Source organism: Xenopus tropicalis, chromosome 5 (genome assembly GCF_000004195.4).
Source record: "Xenopus tropicalis strain Nigerian chromosome 5, UCB_Xtro_10.0, whole genome shotgun sequence".
Taxonomy (NCBI): domain Eukaryota; kingdom Metazoa; phylum Chordata; class Amphibia; order Anura; family Pipidae; genus Xenopus; species Xenopus tropicalis.
In genome coordinates, this window is record NC_030681.2 from 107,338,910 (window position 1) to 107,361,358 (window position 22,449).

At 39.8% G+C, this 22,449-nt stretch overlaps 1 protein-coding gene across 1 annotated transcript; it reads right to left on the reverse strand.

Moving 5' to 3' along the window:
• Positions 1-7,565: 7,565 nt before the first annotated feature.
• Positions 7,566-19,281, reverse strand: plaat1 (phospholipase A and acyltransferase 1). Its single transcript, XM_018094360.2, has 4 exons — positions 18,853-19,281; positions 14,226-14,364; positions 11,931-12,199; positions 7,566-7,796 (listed from the first exon to the last, which is right to left on the reverse strand). Exons 2-4 carry the CDS (start codon positions 14,362-14,364, stop codon positions 7,695-7,697), a joined length of 510 nt encoding a protein of 169 aa, XP_017949849.1. The 5' UTR covers positions 18,853-19,281; the 3' UTR covers positions 7,566-7,694.
• Between the last annotated feature and the right edge of the window lie 3,168 nt (positions 19,282-22,449).

Genomic DNA, 22,449 nt, shown 5'->3' on the forward strand with positions numbered 1-22,449 from the left:
TGCTGCTATTCTCACACATTTAATGCCAGGGTCCCCAAACTTTTCACAGTTGGTCACTGGGGGACTAAGGTTTAAGGTTAGAAAAAGTGGGCAGAGCCACCAACAGCCAATCCATTTCCCCCCATTGCATTTCATTGGTTTAAATTTAAACTGGTGCTATTATTTAAGTATTAATTCCAGAGGTTGCAAAGTTAGTCACTGGGTATTTGCAGTTCAAAGTTAAAATAAGTTGGCAGTGCCACCAACAGCCAATCACATTTCATCTATTGACTTTCAATGATGAAATGTAAAATGCAGTCAGTCCCACAATTTTTACACATGGGTCCCCAAACTTTGCAGAGTTGGTCACTAGGAGACTGTAGTTCAAAAATAGGAAAAGTGGGTTGGGTCACTAACAGCCAATCAGCCAATGGATTTCATCCATTGAATTTCATTGCTTTAAACTGAGACCTACCCATTAGAAGACCAGAAAAGACGCACCTTGGAAGCAAATATAGAACTGCCATGGATAGCAGGCAACTTGGAGGAGGGGCAGCATGAATAACCCAGGCTCAACCCAAGCCCCCCATTTCATAATCTGGGGGGAAGTCTTGTTAAAAAAAACCTAAAGTCAGTAAAAGACAACCCAGCTTTAGTACTAGAAAAATTACAAAAAGAGGTGGCACTGGGGCACATATCGGTCCCTTCCGTACCCCACTGCTGCCAGACCTGCGGGTCTCTCCCCATGGTCTGGTACTCAAGAAGGAGCTCAGAAAATACAGAATAATTCATCATTTATCGTATTGGGGATTTGTTAAATGATGATATTGACAAGGATTTGGTCAAAGTATGCTACAAATCCATGATGAGGCTATCCACCTGGTCAGGGGGGCAGGTCAGGGTGCATTGATGGGCTAGGTGGACACTGAGGCAGCATTTTGTCTGCTACCGGTACACTTAGGAGTATATTTATCATGCTGGGTAAAAAGTTGAGTGAAACATTACCAGTGATGTTGTCCAGGGCAACCAATCAGCAATTAGTTAGAAAACCGGTAATGTTTTACTCACTCACTTTTTACACAGATAAATATACCCCCAAGACTCCTTGAATCTCATTGGCTGTTACTTTGATGGAGGGTGTACTCCATCTCTTGTGCTTACTCTGAGGCATTTAGCACATACTTAGAGTGGGTGGTCAGACAGGGGACAGGGGTCAATGTGGTAATACATTACCTGGATAACTTTTTCTGTGTAGGCCCAGGTAACTCGGAGCTATATGCCTTTGTCGCCGGACAAAACGGAAGGGCCTAAAATTACTGGGGATCAAAATTGATACCTGGGCACAGGAAATTAGACTCCCCAGCAATAAGATACAACAGGAGGAGGTAGAGTATACCATTGACAAAAAAGGAAGTGATACTAAAACAGTTAAAATCCCTACTTGGTAAACTCAAATTTGCCTGCTAAATCAAGCCCATGGGCCTAGTATTTTCCCATACTCTTGCACTAGCTACTGCTGGAATTTGCCAACTACATCACTTTATTCAGTTGAATAAGGGGCACAGGGAAGATCTAGACATAAATAAGAGTATCCCTAGATTTAATTATCTGTTAGGATAACTGTTCAGGATTCCAGTTGCTGGTAACAGTGAACAACAGATGCTGTGGGGTCAGTGGGGTTTGAAGCCTACTACGATAGGAGGTGGTATGTGGGCGCCTGGCCTAAAGAGTGGGTAAAGTCCAAACTCACAAGCAACTTAACATTCTTGTACTCCCCATCATAGTGGCAATGGAAATATGGGGGGCACGGCTAGCCAATCGATCAGTTTTGTTTCACACAGACAAGATGTCTGTTGTAATGGCAATCAACAACCTCACTTCTGCCTCACGACCGGTTTTGTATCTGCTGAAGCACCTGGTGCTGTGTTGTTTGCAATGGAATGTAAAATTTGCAGCAAAGCATTTTATAGTTATACTACTGAAATTGCTGATGCTCTCTTCCATTTCCAGTGGGACAAGTTTTGATGTCTGGCTCCAGAGGCAGCAATGCAAATCTGCTCCAACAGGTTGTGGAAGCTTGTCTGACAGGTATGCTGGACTGGGTTAGGCAGTCAGTAGCACCTCAGACATGGATGACTTACAACATAATATGGCATGAATGGTTCAAACTTGAGTCAGAGATTGGGAGAGCTAGTAGTGATGGCTTTAGGCCTGTTGGCATGGCAGCTGTCCCTAGATTTCTATAGGAACATCACCATCTGCACCTTGGACAAAAAAGTAGCAGCTTCCTCTTAAAGCTCCTAGGCCAGAAGGACTTTACCAAAAAGTTTGTCATTAGACAGGCCATAAAAGGGTTTAGGAGGGGATAAAGATCCATTGACAGTAGGTACCACATAACTTTGAATATCTTGGAAGGGCTTTTTGATCAACTGCATGTTATAACCAACAGGGCATATGATGGTGTATTGTTCCACCTGGCTTTTTCATGGGCTTTTTACAGGGCTTTCAGAATTTTCAAGTTAGTCAGTAGGAATACAAAAGGAAAAGGGTGGATTCAGGCACTGGATGCTTGGGAGTTAGCAGAGGGTCTGACAATCCTCATAAGGGACTCAAAATGTAAAAAACTCATGGTCCCCCTGTTTGGGGTGGCAGGTTGTTATACATGCCCAGTAAAATGCAATGCAGAGGACAGAGCAGTCAGACCTATTGGCTAGGGTGAGTACTTGATACACCAGAATGGATGCTGTCTGCCCCACTTTCAATTCATTACGGTGTTTAAAGGAGAAAGAAAGGTAAAAACTCAGTAAGCTTTATCAGAAAGGTCTATGTAAATACAGCCATAAGCACTCACAGAAATGCTGCACTGACTTCTCTGAAAAAAGATTTGTTGTGTCTGTAATTCCTGTGCCAGAGACATGCAGCTTTCTGTTCTCTGCTCTTTCCTGCTCCCCCCTCCCTCAAGAATGCTAAGAACTCACTCCCCCTCCCTTCGGAATGTGGATCTGAGCCAATCATCAGGAAGCTGGCTCATAGTCTTACAAACGGAGCATGTACACTGGTCTGGGTGTCTATGCAGGAGAGAGGCATTATGGGAACTTTCTTTACACAGCTCAGCGTTTTTCTTCCTGTTTGGCTTCAAATCCTCTGAACGGGAGAAATATGGGGAGACTTAAGGGCAATATTGAGACAACTGAAGGTATGCCTGCAGCTTGAGATTAACTCTTTACTAGCCTTTCCTTCTCCATTAAGAAGGCCTTTAAGGGTTTATGGTTATCAGATAAGCAATATGGGAGTCACTCATTCAGAATTGGAGCAGCCACAGAAGGCCTGGGCCCAGAGGAGGCAAAGAGGTTGGGAGTCAAACAGATTTAGATCTAATGTTATTTGTTTAACATAACATTACAGGAAACTAATGATTTTGCTTGGAAGGCATGGCGTCGTATGCCATGGCGGGCTCAGGTCATAACAATGGTACAATGTTTAGTATAAAGTGTATAATATTTCTTGGATGTCATGTCATGATATTCTATTTCATGGCATTTATTGTTTGTAATTTCAATAAAGCTGTTTCCAGTATCATTCTAATATGATAGTGCCACGCATTTTATTTGGTAGTTAGGTTGCTGTGGAGGATGCTGTGGTGGATGCCTGGGTCAATGCCTTTATTCATTTGGGAAAACAAATAAACTAGAGACAGTGCAGATATTACTGCAGATCTGCTAGAGGAAACCCATAACAGCTTATCTAATTAAGTAAAGAGAATAAGGGATGAAAGAAAGACACAATAAGTGTGATATACTACAGTGTATATAGATATTGAATATTTCATGATAAGAAAAAATACATAAACAACAAAACATATGATATATGTATCATATATGTATGTTCCTCCCAAAATGTCTTTATGTATTGAATTTGCAATTGATGCTTTTGTTTTCTTGAAAAAAACAAAACATAAAACGAACACTGTTCCAAAAATGGACTAGAGACATCCTAGATCTTAGTGAAGCCTAGTGGGAAACATTACTTAAGAATCAATGTCTTAACCGATGTTATTGTTTCTTCCAGCACTGATAGAGGTTAAAGGTCCCCATACACTATAAGATCCGCTCGCTTGGCGATGTCGCCAAGCGAGCGGATCTTCACCCAATATCCCCACCTACGGGTGGGCGATATCGCGTAGCAAGTAGCTAAAAAAAAAAATAATCCGATCGTTTGGCCCTGGGGCCAAACGATCGAATTACATTTGTGGCCATGGGGCAGTCGGTTCGGGGACCGCATCAACGAGCCAATGCGGCCCCCAATCCGACTGGATTTTCTAACCTGGCCGATCGATATCTGGCCAATTTCAGGCCAGATATCGGTCGCCCAGGCCGCTCGGTTCTGCCCATACACGGGCCGATTAGCTGCCGAAACGGTCCAAGGGACCGATATCGGCAGCTACTATCGGCCCGTGTATGGGGACCTTAACTCTAGTAATCTGGCCTCCCAATCATATATTTTCTTGGTGTTTTTATGTAGCAGTTGGTTAGTTATGACCTGGCCCTGATTCAGATTCAGTTGATTCACCTGGCACTGCAATAACTGGCGTCTGATTTACAATACAATTAAGCTATTACCTGTTACTGTTTTAAACTGAGCTGCAGTTCTACTTGTTCTGAGCTGAGGTTCTACTTGTTCTGAGCTGAGGTTCTACTTGTTCTGAGCTATGGTTCGACTTGTTCTGAGCTATGGTTCGACTTGTTCTGAGCTCAAGTTCTACTTGTTCTGAGCTGCAGCCCAGCTCTCCCTTTCTCCCTGCTCAAGAAGCTTAGCAGCTCCTATTACCCTGCAGCTCTGTGTACCTGGTGCCTTCCCTGCAGATATTAACATGGGGGAATTCCATATTGTTTAAAATGCAGGTTGTTCACTGTTGTGAACAGTTATCATAACAGCTAATTTGATATAGGGACACTCTTATTTAATGTAACTACACTCTTCACATTTTACAAAAAATAATGAATCAATGGTTGTAATAAATGCTTTACCACTACTAATGCCAACTTTTTAAACTTAGTGTGGTATTGCCCAAACATATTCTTTTTTATAGAAGTCTCTACCCTCACAGTTGATGGCTGTTTGACTTTCAACTCATTCAACTTATTTTCCTGCTAAGTAACTAATACATGGAACAGCCCAAGCCCTTTCAGCATATGTACCAAAATATATACATTATGGAGTTTTGTTTGCATAAAACACAGGTGCACTGCCACACAGAACCTCCTGTAGGCTGACAAGCCATATAGGGTCTACCAGTGCCAATCATAGCCCTTATTTTGTATTTTCAAGGTAACTTTTTCATGCCTGCGTGGCATCCCAACAGGTTTTTTGGCTCCGTAGTGAAAAAGGTAGGGGATGCCTGCCCCAGGGTATCCCACTGAATGGCAGGATTTTAGTAAGTAAAAATGGAGAAACCCAGAGGTATAACAAAAAACACTTTATGGACCCCCTTTTTTATTGGGGTTGTTCAACTTTAAGTTAACTTTTAATATGCTATAGAATGCCCAATTCCTGGCAACTTCGCAGTTGCTCTTTATTATTTTTAGTTTTTGCACAATTTGCCTCTTTCCTGCTTTTAGATGAGGGTCACTTACCCCAGCAGACAATTATTGCTCTGTGAGCTTACAATGTTATTATTGTTACTTTTTGATCTTTATCTTTCTATTCAGTCCCTCTCCTGTTCATATTGCAGTATCTCATTCAAACCACTGCTTTGTTGCTAAGGTAAACAAGACCATGGCAGATAGCTGCTGAACAATAAGCCAAATAAATGAAAAAGCACAACAAATAAAAGCCAGTTGCAATAGTCTCAGAATATCACTATCTATGTCATACTAAAAGTTAAAGGAATACTGTCATGGGAAAACATATTTTTTTCAAAACACATCAGTTAATAGAGCTTCCCCAGCAGAATCCTGCAGTGAAATCTGTTTTTCATAAACACAAATAGTTTTTTTTATATTTAATTTTGAAATGTTACAACATGCCCACTTCCATGTTCCAGTCCAGGAAATGAATAGGATGATATGATTTTCCGTTCTCATGTTCCCTCCACATGGCAGTGGCACCGATGGGACTTAACAAGCGTTTAGAAAAGACACACAAAGACGACCAGGTAGCCGCTCTACATATTTCTTCTGAAGAAACCTGGGAGCGGCGTTCACAGGACACTACCAACCCACTGATAGAGTGTTCTTTTAACCCTGAAACCAGTGCTGTCTGTAATGAATAGGCAGTTTAGATGCATTCTTTGATCCATCTAGCGATAGTACTTTTGGAGGCTTTAGTTCCAGGATTGTTACCTGCAAAGGTAAATAATAAAGCTTCCGTTTTCCTGATGCAGATTACTTTATCCAGGTAAGGGTAGAGGCACCTGACTACATCTAATGTGTGAAGTTACTACTCACATTGACCCAATTGTTTTTTCATGGGAACGAGAAGGCGTACACCATCCACACCCACTGCTCTCTCTCGTTTTAAACCTTTCTGTCTCACTGCTCCTTACCTCTGGAACTCTATCCCTGAATCCCTCCGTAGGGAACACTCACTCTCTTAAGAAAAAACGATGCTACCTTCTGGAGCACTAAAACATTATTTTTTTTAGTCCTGCACTTAAGGGCAAATGCCCATATGTTGAGCAATCTTGCCTTCTAATGTGTGCCTGTATGTTACCCAACCACTTATACTGTAAGCTCTACTGGGCAGGGACCTCTTTTCTACTGTATCTCACACCACATGGCACTTAATCTCCGTGTATTTACTTACTTATTTATTGTATGGTTAACATAATTAGTAAGCTTACTATATATATATATATATATATATATATATATATATATATATATATAAACCTTTGGAAGATTAAGTGCCATTCTTCTGGATTGTTTACATATTTATAAATGTCAGGATATAAAGACAATTATTAGTACGTGGCATCTTTGCAACCAGTGCAGTAAGCATTAGAATTTAATAATTAGCCCTGTAGCTTTAGCTTCTGTGACAGGCCAGTCTCTAGTTCTGCTTGATAATTTGTTTAGTTTAGCTTTCCAACAGCTGCCCAGAGCACACTGAGCATGTGCATGTCACCGGCACTTCAAACAAAATCCGAGATGGGGAGCTCCTGCACACAATGTTGAAGGTTTGGATATTTAATTCTACACAGATGCTAAACTATTAGGCTCATGCAATAAATATGGCATTTATAGTCATATGCATTTTTAGGGTTTAGTTCTCCTTTAAGATTCCACATCAGTCTTAAGTCCCACAGCGGTGTTTTGTGTAATTGTAACTGAATTTGTTTGGGATTGGGGTGTTTCTGCCTGTATTTGCCTATCAGTGTGCAAGAAGGTAAGTATTAGTGGTCAATAGCCATGAAAAAGGTAGCAATATTGGACACATGAGATTTTATAGGATATGTTTTGTTAGAAAAGTGGTGGCTCTTTAAATACATCTTGTAGTGTTGTAATCTTATTTATTCCGGGTTGTACTGATAATGGGTCTGGTTATACACCAGACAAAAGCTATGACACACTTCCACAAGTACAACATTATGGTTCTAGTTTTTTTATTGTAAATATTGAATAAAACAATGCATCATAGGAAGAAATGTAACACACTAAGATATGAGTTTTTTCCATTTATTTTTAAAATCCGTCTATATGCTAAAAATGTTCATTTTAACGCTGTCCTTGCCTTGACTTATTTTGAAACATGCCAAGTAGTGAGAATGCTCCTGCAGCAGCCGTGACAAACCCAATGGCTCCAATAGCTCTATCGGCCTGAGTAAGAAAGAACATACAGTATGTGAGGTATGATGTAGGTAATTAGCCACAGGAAACAAACTGCACATTTAGGCCCATGGCAGCTAGCCAGGGGAGAAGGGTCCAGATGAATGAAATCAAGAAATCATCATCATCATTTTTGTTCAGTTAGAAAGCAAACATTTGGTTGCAGTGGGTGCAGATTTGCTTGGTGTTAGTAAATGAGCCCCATAACTACATGAATGGTATATTTCTTATCTGTTTAAATTGTTTTTTTCTGTGATTCAGTATAACTAGTTCCCTAAATGAATAAGACATTTTTGGTGAAAATTTTAGACCACCTATACAAACTAGGATGAAATGATGGAACAAATTAAGTGAATCTCAGTGATGGCCTATTTACTTTGATGAGGGGCTGCATTCACTGGAGAATATAGCGGTAGGGCTTAAGGGGGATATGCACTAAAAAATTTTGCCTTTTTTATGACTATTTAAGTTTTTAAAGAATATTCTCCAGTTTCTCCAGTTTGTTTTATCTCAGTGTACTAAGTCATGACAGTGTCCTGTATGGCAGGTTCAGTAGTTACAGAGGTGAACAAAATTAGAGGCCAAAAGTGACATGGGAATGTTGGCCTCACTAATGGGTGTGGAGCTATGTGCTCAGGGCTCTTTCTTGCAATGAAGGACTGTAAAGTTCACATTGAAATGACCATGTGCAAAGATAAATAGGATTTGGTCTTCGTTTTTTGGACTCTCTAAGACTAATTTCCAGTTTAAAAATGTGGTTCTTAAAATTTGCAGACAGCCATTCCCTGGTGAAATGCAGCCTAAGGCAAGGTGGTGACCTTGCCTTACAGCAAGAAAGCCACTGCACAAGGCTACATGCACTATACACATATATGCACACACACCAGAAGACACATAATTATATATATATATATATATATATATATATATATATATATATATATATATATATATATATATATAAAAGGAAGAGTGGAGCACACCCAATTCAGGCTCAAATGCCTTGGGTGCTGGCAAAAGTGAGGAAATATAAGGACAGAGAGCCGCACACAAGGACTTAGCAATTAGTGAAAACAGTTTTAATGAAAAAAATCCAACGTTTCGAGCACTAACTGTACTCTTCTTCAGGGACAAACTTGTAACCTGGGGAGAACACTACAATTGTGCACACACCTACATAAACACACACAAAGTCAGAATAAAAAGCAGAGCTTGCTAGACTTCTCCTTGCCACGTCTCTCTATCTCTTCCCTTTCCCTCAGTAAGTCCCATCATATGTCCATCTTTCCCTTTACTAAGCTCTGAAACTAAAGAAATGTATCAAAATGTATCCTCAGTAGTGATCTGCAGGCTAGCCCAATACCCACAAGAAGCAATGACTTATCTGCCTGTCAGGTGGGTTCTGGCTAAGGGCGAGGTCAGATGAATTGTATCTCCGCTTCTCTCAGCCCTGTTCTTTTTGCCTGGCTGAGAGAAGCAGATCCACTTCTGTACGCCGCTCTGTGTGCCTGCACTAAAAGCTATGGCAACAGCCCAGACGCGCTCACACAGAGCGGATCGGAAGTCTTGTTTGGTTTCATGTTTTCCAGGCTCACCTCTGATCCACTCAGCTCTGTGTGCGCACATTGGGTTTTTAGTGTTAAAAGAGTAGAGAAGGGGCGGGTTAGGACATGCGTGAGGGAAACTGTAGTGTAGACCCACACATCACTACTTGTCTTATGGGAAAAAATCAGAATGTTTTACAAAAAATTTAGCACTGTGTACTTATTAACGATTGCTACGCAGTGTCGGACTGGGACCACAGGGGCCCACCAGAAAAACTTAGACCTAGGCCTAGGCCCTCACCCAACCAGTTTATTCTCCTACTCTCTACATTTACATGCTAGCATCTATTCTTCCATCTTATTTTCCTCTTTGTTCCCGTTCAGAAATAGGGAATGACCATGAAACAGGCCAAATGGTTACGAGCAGGAGGGCCCACCGGGAGTTTTCCTGGTATCCTGGTAGCATAGTAGGCATTTGTGCCTACTTGTGCTGATCTTTTCTAGTTTGTCCACCAGTTTGTAGGTTGCAACTGTTTTGTTCCAACACCACCTTTGACCAGGCAGAAATTACAATGGGTCCCTCTGCATTTTACTTAAATCTCACGACTGAAGTCTTTGTAAGTGTACCCTCTGTAAGAGCCACCCCTTCCCTCACAAGTGTTGTGTATACTACAAAGCCATCCCTGGAACACAGAAGTCAACTGGCTACTTCCCTAGTCAGACAATTTAGATTTAAATATAGAAAATATTGCATCCCATGATGCCGGTGTTAAAATGTGAACATGTAAATCAGACATCTTCATAAGACACCACACTTAAGGGGGCATTTACTAAACTGCAACATTTTTGGGCCGTGCCTATTGTTGCCGAAAACCTGAAAAAGTAGTGGAGAAAAAAAGAGCAACTTTTCTGAGATTTATTATGCAACAAAACTGCAACAATTCCAAATACAAAAATACACCATGTAGAAGTCAATGGCAGATGTCCCTTTTACAATTGGAAGATCTTTCTTTCCTTTGTGGTTTTACAGGTTTTCGGGTTTTTCTGTGCAACAATGCGAAACAGTTGTAGTTATCTTGCAACAAAAAGTTGCTGTTTTCCATGACTTTTTTCAGTCGTCCTTTTTCAGTTCAGATCTTTTGATAAATGACTCCCAATGGAAATGAGTTTTATCATGTTTTCAAAAAATATAAATAAAAAAAAAAGTTTAAGTAAATCCCCCCATGAGGGGCAGACTTAATAAAATGTGAGTTTAGAGGTTAATACATAAAAACTCACCCAAATTTTATTCATTCCTATAAGATTTATAGAAGCGTATTTATTAATGGTTGAAAGTTTGAACTCGCCATTTGACAGATATGCTTCTAAAAATACCACAGGAATGAATAGAACGTGGGGGAGGGGGGCAGGTATGTATTTCTAATCTCACATTTTGATAAATCTGCCCCTTAGCTCATTCTATCTCAGTGTTTAACAAGCAAGAGTTCATTTAGAGTTCGTGTGGCTTAAGCTGGCCATACACGCATAGATAATATCGTATGAAACCCCGTTTCGTACGCTATTCGGTGCGTGTATGGCAAGTCGGCCATTCGACCGATATCGCAGGAGGCTGCTGATATCGGTCGACTCGCCGATCGGGCCAGGTAAAAGATTTTGATCGGGCGCCATAGAAGGCACATGAGCAAAATCTGCCTTCAGCGCTGAATCGGCAGAAGGAGGTAGAAATCCTATTGTTTCTACCTCCTTATCTGCCATTTCAGCCCTGAACGGTGTGTGGCCGATTGTACGATCTTTCGTGCGACTGATGGTCGTGTGGCCACCTTTAGAGTTCAGCTTTTAGACTGCAAATGGATTGAAACTAGGGGGTGGTATAATCTAGGTGCAGAAGCAGGTGTCATAGCTCTTTGCTCAAAAGAAATGGTAGGTTTAACATATGTCTTTAAAGCGTTGCTCACAAAAAGTTAAGGCCTGAACAGTATAATATAATATAAATAATGTATAAAAAAAAGAGGGCAGTAGTTGCTTGTCCAAAGCTACCACCTCTGTTTTATTAAATATTAAAACCTTGGAATATGTGACCTATAAAAAGAAATCTGACTTCTAGTAGCCCTAGACTTTTTAGTAGTGAATACCATATGTATTACAAATATCGATACTTATTTCAATGCATTTTATGAAAATGGCACATAGGACAATTTGGAGTTTTCTGCCTGCCACATTTTTAGTATCCTGATCACCAAGCACCAAAACACCCCAAATTTTTCATCCATTGCCCTCAATGGCAAACCCATTGCTTAAAATCTGCAGGGACCATGAGGTTTTGCTTCCTCTATAGAGATCCTCCTCCCCAGCTGGGGGGAAGAGGGGATGTGAGGGGTGGGCATACATGCTGATGGGTGGGGCCAGGGAGGGGTGGATTGTACGCTGGGCCCCTCCAAAGATTTTTTTCACGGGGAATGGGGGGGGCTGGGTGATTATAGTTACGCCATTGGATTTAAGGCTTTATTTACTTTGTGTTTGGTCTTACTGTCTAAATAAAAGATAAATGATCTTCAAAAACAGTTGAAAAAGAACTTGTCACCTGATCAGACACTCCTTCACCGTAGCGAAGTAGGGTTACAAAATGCTCACAGTTGTTCCCAAGGAGGTCATAACATACTTCCTGGCCAATAAGAAGTTCTGCCCGTTGGATAATTTCTTCAGCTGGCAAAGGTGTATATTTATCATCATATTTATTGTTCACTTTATAAGTATTGCTTCCCACTACATCCTTTAGAAGCTGCATCTTAACAAGAGCTTTTCTGCTAAACACTGACTTGGCACTTGAGAGTGAAGCAGCAGCAGTCTCTTCTGTAAACAAGAAATATGAAAGTCTTAGTATACAATATGCTAGTCTTTCACCAGTATGTGAATGATATTTACCAAGATGACAATTTAGGGTATGGTCAGATTTAAATTACTAAAACACATGTTGCTGGCTCTCTTAAGGCTCAAACCAGACAGATTTAAAGGAGAACTAAACCCCCCCTCCCCAGGTACAAAAGCCCCCTTAACTCCCCTGCATCGACCCCCATCACCTCTCCCTTCACTTACAGCCTATAACTTTTGAAAGTGGTCCAATAGAAAAACCCCAACAAGCAGAGCAGTGCAGCAGTGTACCTAGGCGCCACCTTCCGTTCATTGTTCCAGAGCAAAAACTTGGGTTTTTGCCTCTTTTGCTCACGCAGACTTTTCCTATCTGATTTTTTTAGTAAATGTTAGACATTTGAGGAAATGGGTTTAGTTGAGTTTAAAAATTTTTAAAAAATAGAAATAGAGTTTTATTGTATGTGCCTCTAATTATCAGTATCTCATCTCTTTTGATAGACAGGCAATGGTAACATTTAAAGGTGAACCAACCCCCCCACCCTCTTCCATTGGCCCCTTTCCCTCTCCCTCCTTGTACCACCTGTTACTGTCAAAAATGTGCTTATCTGTCACTGCTATAAAGAACAGTTTTTGGGAGAACCTACTTTATTTTCTAAATAGGTAATTTAGATCACATCCTTACCAGTCATATACACCAGGAAAAACAGCATGGAAAGCTAATTAATTGATTATATGAGCTAGCAAAAGCAAAACTGTTTAATAATACAAATAACTTTACTAATAATAAATTGATTTTAATTAATAATTAATAAATAATTGTTTTTTTTAATGCCTAGTTGCTATTTTTAGTTAATAATTGACCCCCTGTACTAGTTGGTTCATGAGTGAAGCTGGCAGTTTCCAGGGACAATTAGTTGGCTCTGTAAGCCGGTTGAAGTCCGAGTAAAAAACTGATGAGACAGTTTAAACAGTTCATGCAGGTGATTAGTGAGTTGTATCAGCAACACAAAGCAGGACTTACAGATGAGTGATAGTAAAGAGCAGCTCAGAAATTGTCCAATTCACACTTGACCCTAACATGCCCTTTATTCCAGACCATCTTTTATTTTAACCTGCAATTGGCCCAGCCCCTCAGATGATGTCACAAATGGGTCAAGTTAGCATGGTGATGCCAACAGAGAGGAGCAGCTGGTATTAGGGTATCTTCAAAGTCAACAGGTCCTGCTTTAAGTTTAATCCAACCACTAGGACCTATCCACGGGGCCACATTTCTTGGTATAAACCTGTCCAACCCACTGGCCACTCCGCCACCTGTTACATAATAAGTTTATTCCTTCTGTCCATATATATTTAAATACACATAGCATAGCAATAAGCCCCTCAGCTCACTGATTTTTGGTTATTTTGTTACAAAGACTGCAGGATTTTGCAACAGACAACTTACAAAGGGCCAAGGAGTAGAACAACAAATGAAAATGATGTGTCTCTGATCTGTTTCTAAATTACCTTCCTTATAAGCCCCAGTCCATAACTCCAAGCTGTCTCCTAGCTTGAGGTTTATATATTTTAAATATTGTTATTAGTCATGAGTGAATCTATCCCATTTCACTTTGCCAAAAAATTTGTGAAATGTGGGTACCACACAAATTTTTATGCATGATTTTTTGAAGCAACAGCAACTTATGTGATGCGACCGTGACTTTGTCTCACTCTGCGAATATCTATAGCTGCCAATTTTGTAGCAGTTTTGCAAAAAAAAGGCCAGTAACAAAATGCGGAATTTCACAGAAATCCATGCCTGCCAAAATAACCTAAGGTATTTATGTCAGAGAAGTAATGGTGGTATTATTTCAAAGCAATCTATATAAAATCCTATCTATACAAAAAGCACATACTAACACATACTAAAAAACACATATTCCTTTCTAACCTGTTGCAAAGAGCAGAACTAAATATCATTATAATTATAATGACTAACTAATTTATGAAGTGTTCACACAGACTTTACCCAGTGGAGCCACATTGATGACATAACCATCACCAAGGTACAGAGCCCAGTGTTGGTAAGCAGGTCGGAATATTTCAATCAGGTCCCCTGGCTGAAGATCTTCCACAGTCTTTTCATTATGCTTATCATTAGAAGCCATCTGATAAACATAAACAGATCATTTCAGTGATTGACAATTTTATGTTGTTTTGACATAACTAAAGAATTCACTATGCCTAAAAGAAATCTAGTCAGAGGGAAAGCATGAGGACAGTGTAGTTACTGGTATGATGCAAATTGACAAACTTGCCCCTGGTGACACTTTCCTGGTAGTTGTAAGAGCCGAATTGCCAGTTTTGGACCAGAAATTCAGCTTTTTGATTGTGAAGAATGCAATTGCCTGAGGCAACCCCAGATAAGCCGCTGGGAAGTCATGATACCAGGTCAGACACTCATTAAATGCAGTAACACTCGCTGCATTTATCAACATCAAACAGACCTATAATGGGAAAAAGCCAGTTTGGTGCATAACGTGCCTGTGTTACATGTGCAAGGAACATAATATCCCAGCTTTTCCCTTTATCTTACATTAACACAATAAAGTGGATTTATACTTCTATTACATCCTACTCCCCAATTCAACTTGAATGGCTGCTCCATTGCTAAATAGCATCTTATTTATGTAAATCCCTTGTAAAGCTACCAGCTCCTCATTAATCTAATAAACTAAAAAGTCTGTTTTAAGAGAGAGTGACATTATAATGCAGTTTTCTTACTGCCAAACTATTAAGTGGTACACTGTGTTATATTTGGTTAAAGATATATAGTATATTTAAAAAAGGGAGATGGAGATCATAAATTGCTAAATTCTTCATGCCAAGATAATGGCATGATATTAAGTCCAAAGTCTTTTAGTAGAATTTAATTTAATTATATTGTTCCATGAACATAAACAATTCCATGAACTGTGTAAAAAAGAGTGGCATATGCATTTTTTATTGGCACAGATCTCTGTGGCTCCATGCCTTTATAGGACTCACAAGTCTCCGAGGGAGCTCCTCATACCCATATGCATTTTACTAAGGAGTACAGCAAATTCAACCAAAACAACCTGTTTTCCCAGACTAAGCTGAATACAGTAACTATGGGTTAAGTTAATGCCAGGTGTATCAAATGAATGTATTGGTAAGCAATAGTGTAAATAATACAAATGTGTTGTATAGTACATTACACATTCATAAGCAATATAACTTGGTAGAAAAGTCTTCATCCTTATGCCCCTTTCCTCTAATTTACAGTATGGAGGCCAGGTTCAACACATGTGTCAGATCTTTGGGAACTCATCTGATTTCCCTGTACTTAGCACACCAGTGCTTAGAGTGCAAACTCTATGGGTATAACTTACTGAACAAGAAAATTCCAGCAGCACTGCAAACACAAAAAATATAGATTTAAACCCCTTTAGATGCTGGAAAACAACAAAATAGTTCCATTAACAATGGAAAATAGTGAACAGGGGTCTCAAAAGTAATATGGACCCCTTCATAAAAATATCCCTAAATACATATATATATCTCAGTAAGTCAACACTAACATTACAATATTAATTATTAACTACAGTGGTCCACCTTTGGCGGTCACATACTAAATATCCAAGGGCTAAAGTAAAGTCTTTCCCCCTTTCCCCACTTCTAATCCCCACCATACATTAACCAACAAGTACTTTACATTTTACTAATATACTAATATGAAGATCCCCTTTACCCCATCTTGGCAATGCTGAGGCTAACCCCCTTGTCTTTAATCCTCCCCTTCAACAACAGCTTATATCCTCAGCTCCAAACAACTTCCACCATTACTCCTGTTCCTTGTCACTCTGCCCTTACATCCTACCCCAATAAAGGGAGGGCAGGTGGGAATGCACTGAGATCTTCCTGCTTTGCCCACCTCCTTGTAGCTATTGCCCCACTGACTACAACCCCTTGAAAATGCAATCAAATCCTTCCTGGGTCCACTTTCTGGCCCTGTCATGTCCCAATCCCTTCACTTCCTTGCGGAGCCTGGGGCCCTTTGGAGAGTGAAGTTGTTAATCCATATCAATAATGCTGGTCTAACATAGGTCAGAACTGATTTGTGTATATGGTGGTTAAGTGAGTTTTAAGAAGCTGTATCATATAAACAAGGGATTAAATATGCTTAAATGAGCAAAGCTTTCATTTAAATAGATTGAGCCACAAAATCTACCCCCCCCCCCCAGGGGCCCTCCTTACCCCCCCCCCCGCAGGGCCCCCCACCCGACGTCCTCCCCGAGCGCGTATAAATTGAACACGTCAGGGGAGGAACAGGGTAGGGGGAGCACCGGCCGGGGCCAACTAGGGCCGGGGCCCACCGGGATTTTTCCCGGTGTCCAGGCGGCCCAGTCCCACCCTGCATGGGGGATTAACATAAAAGTCACAAATTTGCATCCAATGAGCAGCACACTGATGAGAAAGAAAATTGTGTGATGATTCTCACATTCCATAAAGTCCAAGGAGAACTGTGTTTCCATCTCTGTAAGGGATGTCTGATCTGAATGTAGTACAATTATGATACAGGTATGGGACCTGTTATCCAGAATGCTTGGTTTACAAGGATAAGGGGTCTTTCCGTAATTCAGATCTCCCACCTTAAGTCTACTAAAAAAATTATTTGAACAGTATTTAAACCCAATAGGATTGTTTTGGCTCCAAAAAGGATTCATAATACCTTAGTTGGGATCAAATACAAGGTGATGTTTTATTATTACAGAGTAAAAAGGAAACCATTTCTAAAAATGTGAATTATTTGATTACAATGGAATCTATGGGAGATGGCCGTAATTTGGGACTTTCTGGATAATGGGTTTCCAGATACCTGTACTACAAATCCCAGGATTCACAAGAAACCAGGGAATGGTTCTGATTTACAACATGAACATACAAAGTAATAAAGTAATACTGAAGGATAATTAATAACACATTCTAAAAAAAAAATATATATATATGTATATATAGATAGATAGATAGATAGATAGATAGATAGATACAACTCTGTGTTGTATTTTATTGTATTTAATGTATGTAGAATTTGCTGCAGAATGTGCCTAGCTCAGCACTGGTATCTTCTGGAATCTAGCACTTTCCTATACATACTAACAAAGGCTAAGAGATGTCACTGTCAACTTGAACATTCTCTGTGCATTAGCACAGGCCTAAACAAATGGTACTTTTTATTGCTATGGAAACAAAATGCATAGTAAGGCAGGCTTAGTCATTCTTTTGCATACAGAATATATGGAAGTGAAAAATGCCTACTAGCTAGCTAGTCAATGCATTAACAAATGATCATTTTTTACTTTTAAATTACAAAAACATATATGCAGAATGTTCATGCAATGAACAACCTGTGGTTCTATGAATGTAGCTGAACTACAATCCCCACTTTCAGATAAAAGGCTGTGAGGTTGCTGGGAGTTGTAGTGCAACATGGATGACTACATTCTCACCACCATAATGTGATTTTATGATTTTAGATTTTACCACAAAGCTATAAACAAATCAGGATTCTAATGATTCAGATAACAATAGCTTTATCTCTGGGCCAACCCATTGTGTGCCAGTGAACATTTTTCACCAGGTCAAGTTACACAGAGTAGCCAATCGGATGTTTGCTTTTAAACAGCTGATTGGTTGCTGTGAGTAACTAAATCTTTATTGTGACTTTTATTATGTTACAGTTATGCACCATGTGAGCAGGTATAGCAGTCGGCTATAGGTGGCCAGGCACATATAAGGCCATTCACCTGTGGGCCAATTGATCAGAGTACCATTAGAGTCAGATTGGCCAGTGTAAGGCCACATTTGTATAGTCAGACCAGACTTAAAAACTGTATTCTCTTATTGAATTATTTCAGTGCTTTTAAGGAAATGGACAGTTTTAATAACATGAAACTTTTCCAGAAATGGGACTCCTTATGACCAAATGTCCAAACATTGATACAACTCTCAACTGCTTTAACTCTATCTGACCAATGGGTAATCTCCAATATACCTTCTAAACAATAGATTGAGAATGAGGTCACAAGCAGATATTACTGCAATAATAAATGACATTGCGACCCTCAGTATATTTAAACTAGCTGCTCATTGGCTGCTCACTGACTCTGATATACAGTTTGTATGGAGATTTGCACAACTGTGGCAGGGAAATCAGAGTATAAACTCAAGGCAAGGACTTATGTGAAGAATGAAATGCTCTTTGTAAATTGCTGTTTCATGTGATAGCACTGTATAAATAAGGATAATAATAATAGTCCTAGTGTAAGTGCATAAGTACAGTGAATGCTTTTCTGTTTAATATACTGGCAATGGGAAAAATGATGCATATAATATATATATATATATGAATATAAAAGATAAAATATAAGCATAATGCAGATAAATGGATACAGGTTTATTGGTGTAATTATGATTGCTGGAGTATGTTTTTGACCTTAGTACAGCTCTATAATTCTGAGATTCTCACCCTCATAGACACTACTCTGTTGCATTTAGCTATAAAAGATCTTAACCAGTAGAGTTATAACAGATCTTAACCAGTCTTGACAGTCATAGTATTACACATCACTCACCGGTCTAAGCTGAGCATCTCCTCTCCTGTGTTCAGGCACACGAGCTACAGGTAGCAGCTGTCTCTTTAGGAACAGCTTTCAGCCTATGGCAATGCTGTCATTGTTATGCAGATAGGAGTACACACAGCAGCCAATCAGTTGTCAGGTCTCGAAGAAAAGAGCTGCTTCTGGATGGAGTGGTACCCGGTCACGTGAAGAAGAATCTGGAAATGACTCCTGACGTGCAGAACCTGTGCTGGAAGTGTCAGTCCTTCCCATTTCTTATAGCACTGAGCCCCCAGCATTTCCAGCACGTGCCATTTGCAGGATAAAGATGCTGTGCTGATATCAGCAAATGTGTCTTTCATATGCAAATGCAGTGATGTCCATCTTTTCATTGCCCTCCAGATGTTGCTCAACAACAGCTTTAGCCTGACTGCAGATGCTGGGAAATTTAAGAGCAGAACGAATCACTTTAATAATACAGTATAGAATCTGGGATGGAATAACCGCTAGGTGAACTAGATACCTGCTAATGACCGACTTACTTAATGAAAGTTTTCTTTCCCCCACCCACCAATTTTGCCCTGCTATCCATCTGTCTTTATTCCCAAGTGCTGAATTGCTAACTAGGTGACCTGGGCACCTGCCTGGTTCTAGGAGCTACTTATTGAGTAATGGACCTTGCACAGTAAAAAGTTGTAGGGGGCTACTAGATGCTAAGAGAGCTATGCCCTCCTCCCAAAAATTTTAGGATTGTATATCCTCTCACTTAATTTACGGCTGTAATCTTGCAGCTCATTCAGTAGCTCATTTTGCTTTCAGAGTGTAGGTCCCAGTTTAACCTTGGGGGGATTGGATAGGCTGGAGGAGTTTCTATATTTACCTCTAAGACCTATCCAACCCCAGGGTGGCAATCCCAGGATATTAAAGTATATTGGGGCCGATTCACTAAAGGTCGATAAAACGAGCACTATTTTTAGCTTGCGTTGAAAATTTTATCGCTTCTTATTTTTTGAGACTTAACGCTCCATTCACTTAAAGGACACGTGTCATAATTAAAACGCGATGTTCTTTGCGTTATTCAACTTGTGATGAGTGTTTTTCTTGTGTTATTTTCTTCCGCATGCGTTATTTCCCGATGCGTGCAATATATTTCGCCACGTGCTATATTAGCGCACAATTTTACGCACGTAACCATTACTTTCGGAAAACTACTGTTCTGAAAATGACCATTTCCCTGAAAACTGGAGGATGCATGACTCTAGGGCCAACACAGACTTGAAAAAAATCCCACTGCAAACTCCATGTTGTGTTGCCAAAAACTCACGAACCACAATTTTCTTTAAGTACCGCCTACCCCAAGTAGGTGTTAATCCTCACACAGACTAATGCCATATTTAACGTGTTTAACGCTTCATATGTGTTTGTGAATCATGCATTAGTATTATTTCTATGCGAGAATTACCACAATGTGAGATAAATAACGCAGTGCGTTTTTTTGCGCATGCAATATGCGTCTTAACGCATGTGAAATGACTTTGATGAATAGGGAATTAATTATCACATGCTTTTTAACGCAAAAAAGCATACGATAAGCATTATCGACCTTTAGTGAATTGGTCCCATAGTTTCATAGAGTTGGAAAAAGAGTCCATCAAGTTTAACCCTTCCAAGTAAACCCAGGACACACAAACCCATACTGACCTATCTATACACTCACATACATACACCATATATACCAACATCAATACTAACTGTAGATTTTAGTATCATAATAGCCTTGGATACTATGCTTGTTCAAGAACTCATCCAAGCCCCTCTTAAAGGCATTAACAGAATCTGCCATTACAACATCACTAGGAAGGGCATCCCACAACCTAGGCTGCTTTAAATGAAAGGTAATATGAGCTATGGGGACGCTTCAACACTTCTACAACCTGAGAAGCAGATAAAAGAGTAGAGAACAAAAAAAAAACAGATTTAAGATTTTGTTTTCTAACTTGTAGGTGACAGTTCAAATCTATAATAAATATTTTAGGCATTAAAGCCCCAGAGTCGCCTGTTCAGAGTTAAGATTTTCCCTACTGATTCTTTGAATAATTGTGTTTTGGGATTAACAAAAATTTTCAAGACATTGTGGGAAATTGAGTCGTAGCTAGGTGACAGCTGGCCACTGCTACAATGTTTTAGTGGCACATGTAGTCAGGACCAGCCGTGCAGCAAAGAACAAATAGATATGGTTCTATGTAGGGTTGTCATCTGTCAGGTTTTGACCCCGGTTTTCAGAAGGGCTGTCCGGGTCAAAACTGTCTGCCCAGCTGTGACTGACACAGCGATCGACCAATTGCTGATCGCCACTTCATACCCCCGCCCCTGTGACATCACTGCCCACTCATCCTCATCCCTTATGACGTCACCGCCCATCCCTGCCCAGAGATAGAAGCCGGGAGAGGTGGCGACCCTAGTCCTGTGTTAGGGTCCAGAATTTGACTTTGACCTAGGCACTCTCTGCAAGGAGTTTGTATGTTCTCCCTATGTATATGTGGGTTCTTCCCAAACATAAAGGCAGGTTAAGTGGCTCATGATAATATTTACTGTAGTATATGTTATAGGGACCTTAGATTGTAAACTCCTGTGGGCTGTGAATTATGTATAATCTCTGTAAAGCACTGCCTAAATGTGTCTGCAATATATAAATAACAGCTAATAAATAATACTGCTTTCAGTAACAATTACATTTATAAACAACTTTACAAAGTTTTATATATATATGACATATGACTTTCTCAATTTACCCACATTTGCACATGAATAAAGTGGGCTGAGCTGCTTTCACCAGTCACTATTGCTCGGACATTTTATGCCTCCCAGTTATATTGTTTAAGGTCCAGTTTATCAAGGTGTGAACAAGATGACTTTTCTTGTTTGCCTGGTAATTTCACAAGAATGACTGTCCTCCTAAGAGCGTAAATTACATAAAAATACAGATATATGCAAGATATACAAATCTAACTGGCACCAAAAATGACAATGTTTGGACATGAAAATCAGCTCTAAGCAGCTCAGCTATGAAAGAAGCAGATCCTGTCAAACACTAGAAACACTAATTATATACATGGAGTGCATGACTGAGTAATTAAAACAGACACACACTTTCAGGCTGTCATCAGAAACTTTGAAGGCCTTTACAAGTTATTTGTCTGGGGCCCCCATGAACACAAACAGGTAGAACCAACATTTTTGGCCATCGTGCGCCACACAAATGATTAACATGTGCGTGCTGCAGTGCAAAACAGGACAGATTCACTCAAAACATTTCAAATGGTAGAGTGAATTATTTGCTAAACAGTTTAATTTAGAAATAAAAAGTACCCCATAAAAATCAGACCTTTAAGTCTTCTAAAAAATAATTTAAACCCAAAAGGAATGTTTTGCTTCCAATAAGGATTCATTATATCTTAATTGGGATCAAGTACAAGGTACCATTTTATAATTACAGAGAAAAAAAGGAAATCATGTTTTAAAAATAGACTTATTTGCTTATAATTGAGTCTATGGGAGATGGCCTTCCTGTAATTCAGAACTTTCTGGATAACGGGTTACTAGGTAATGGAT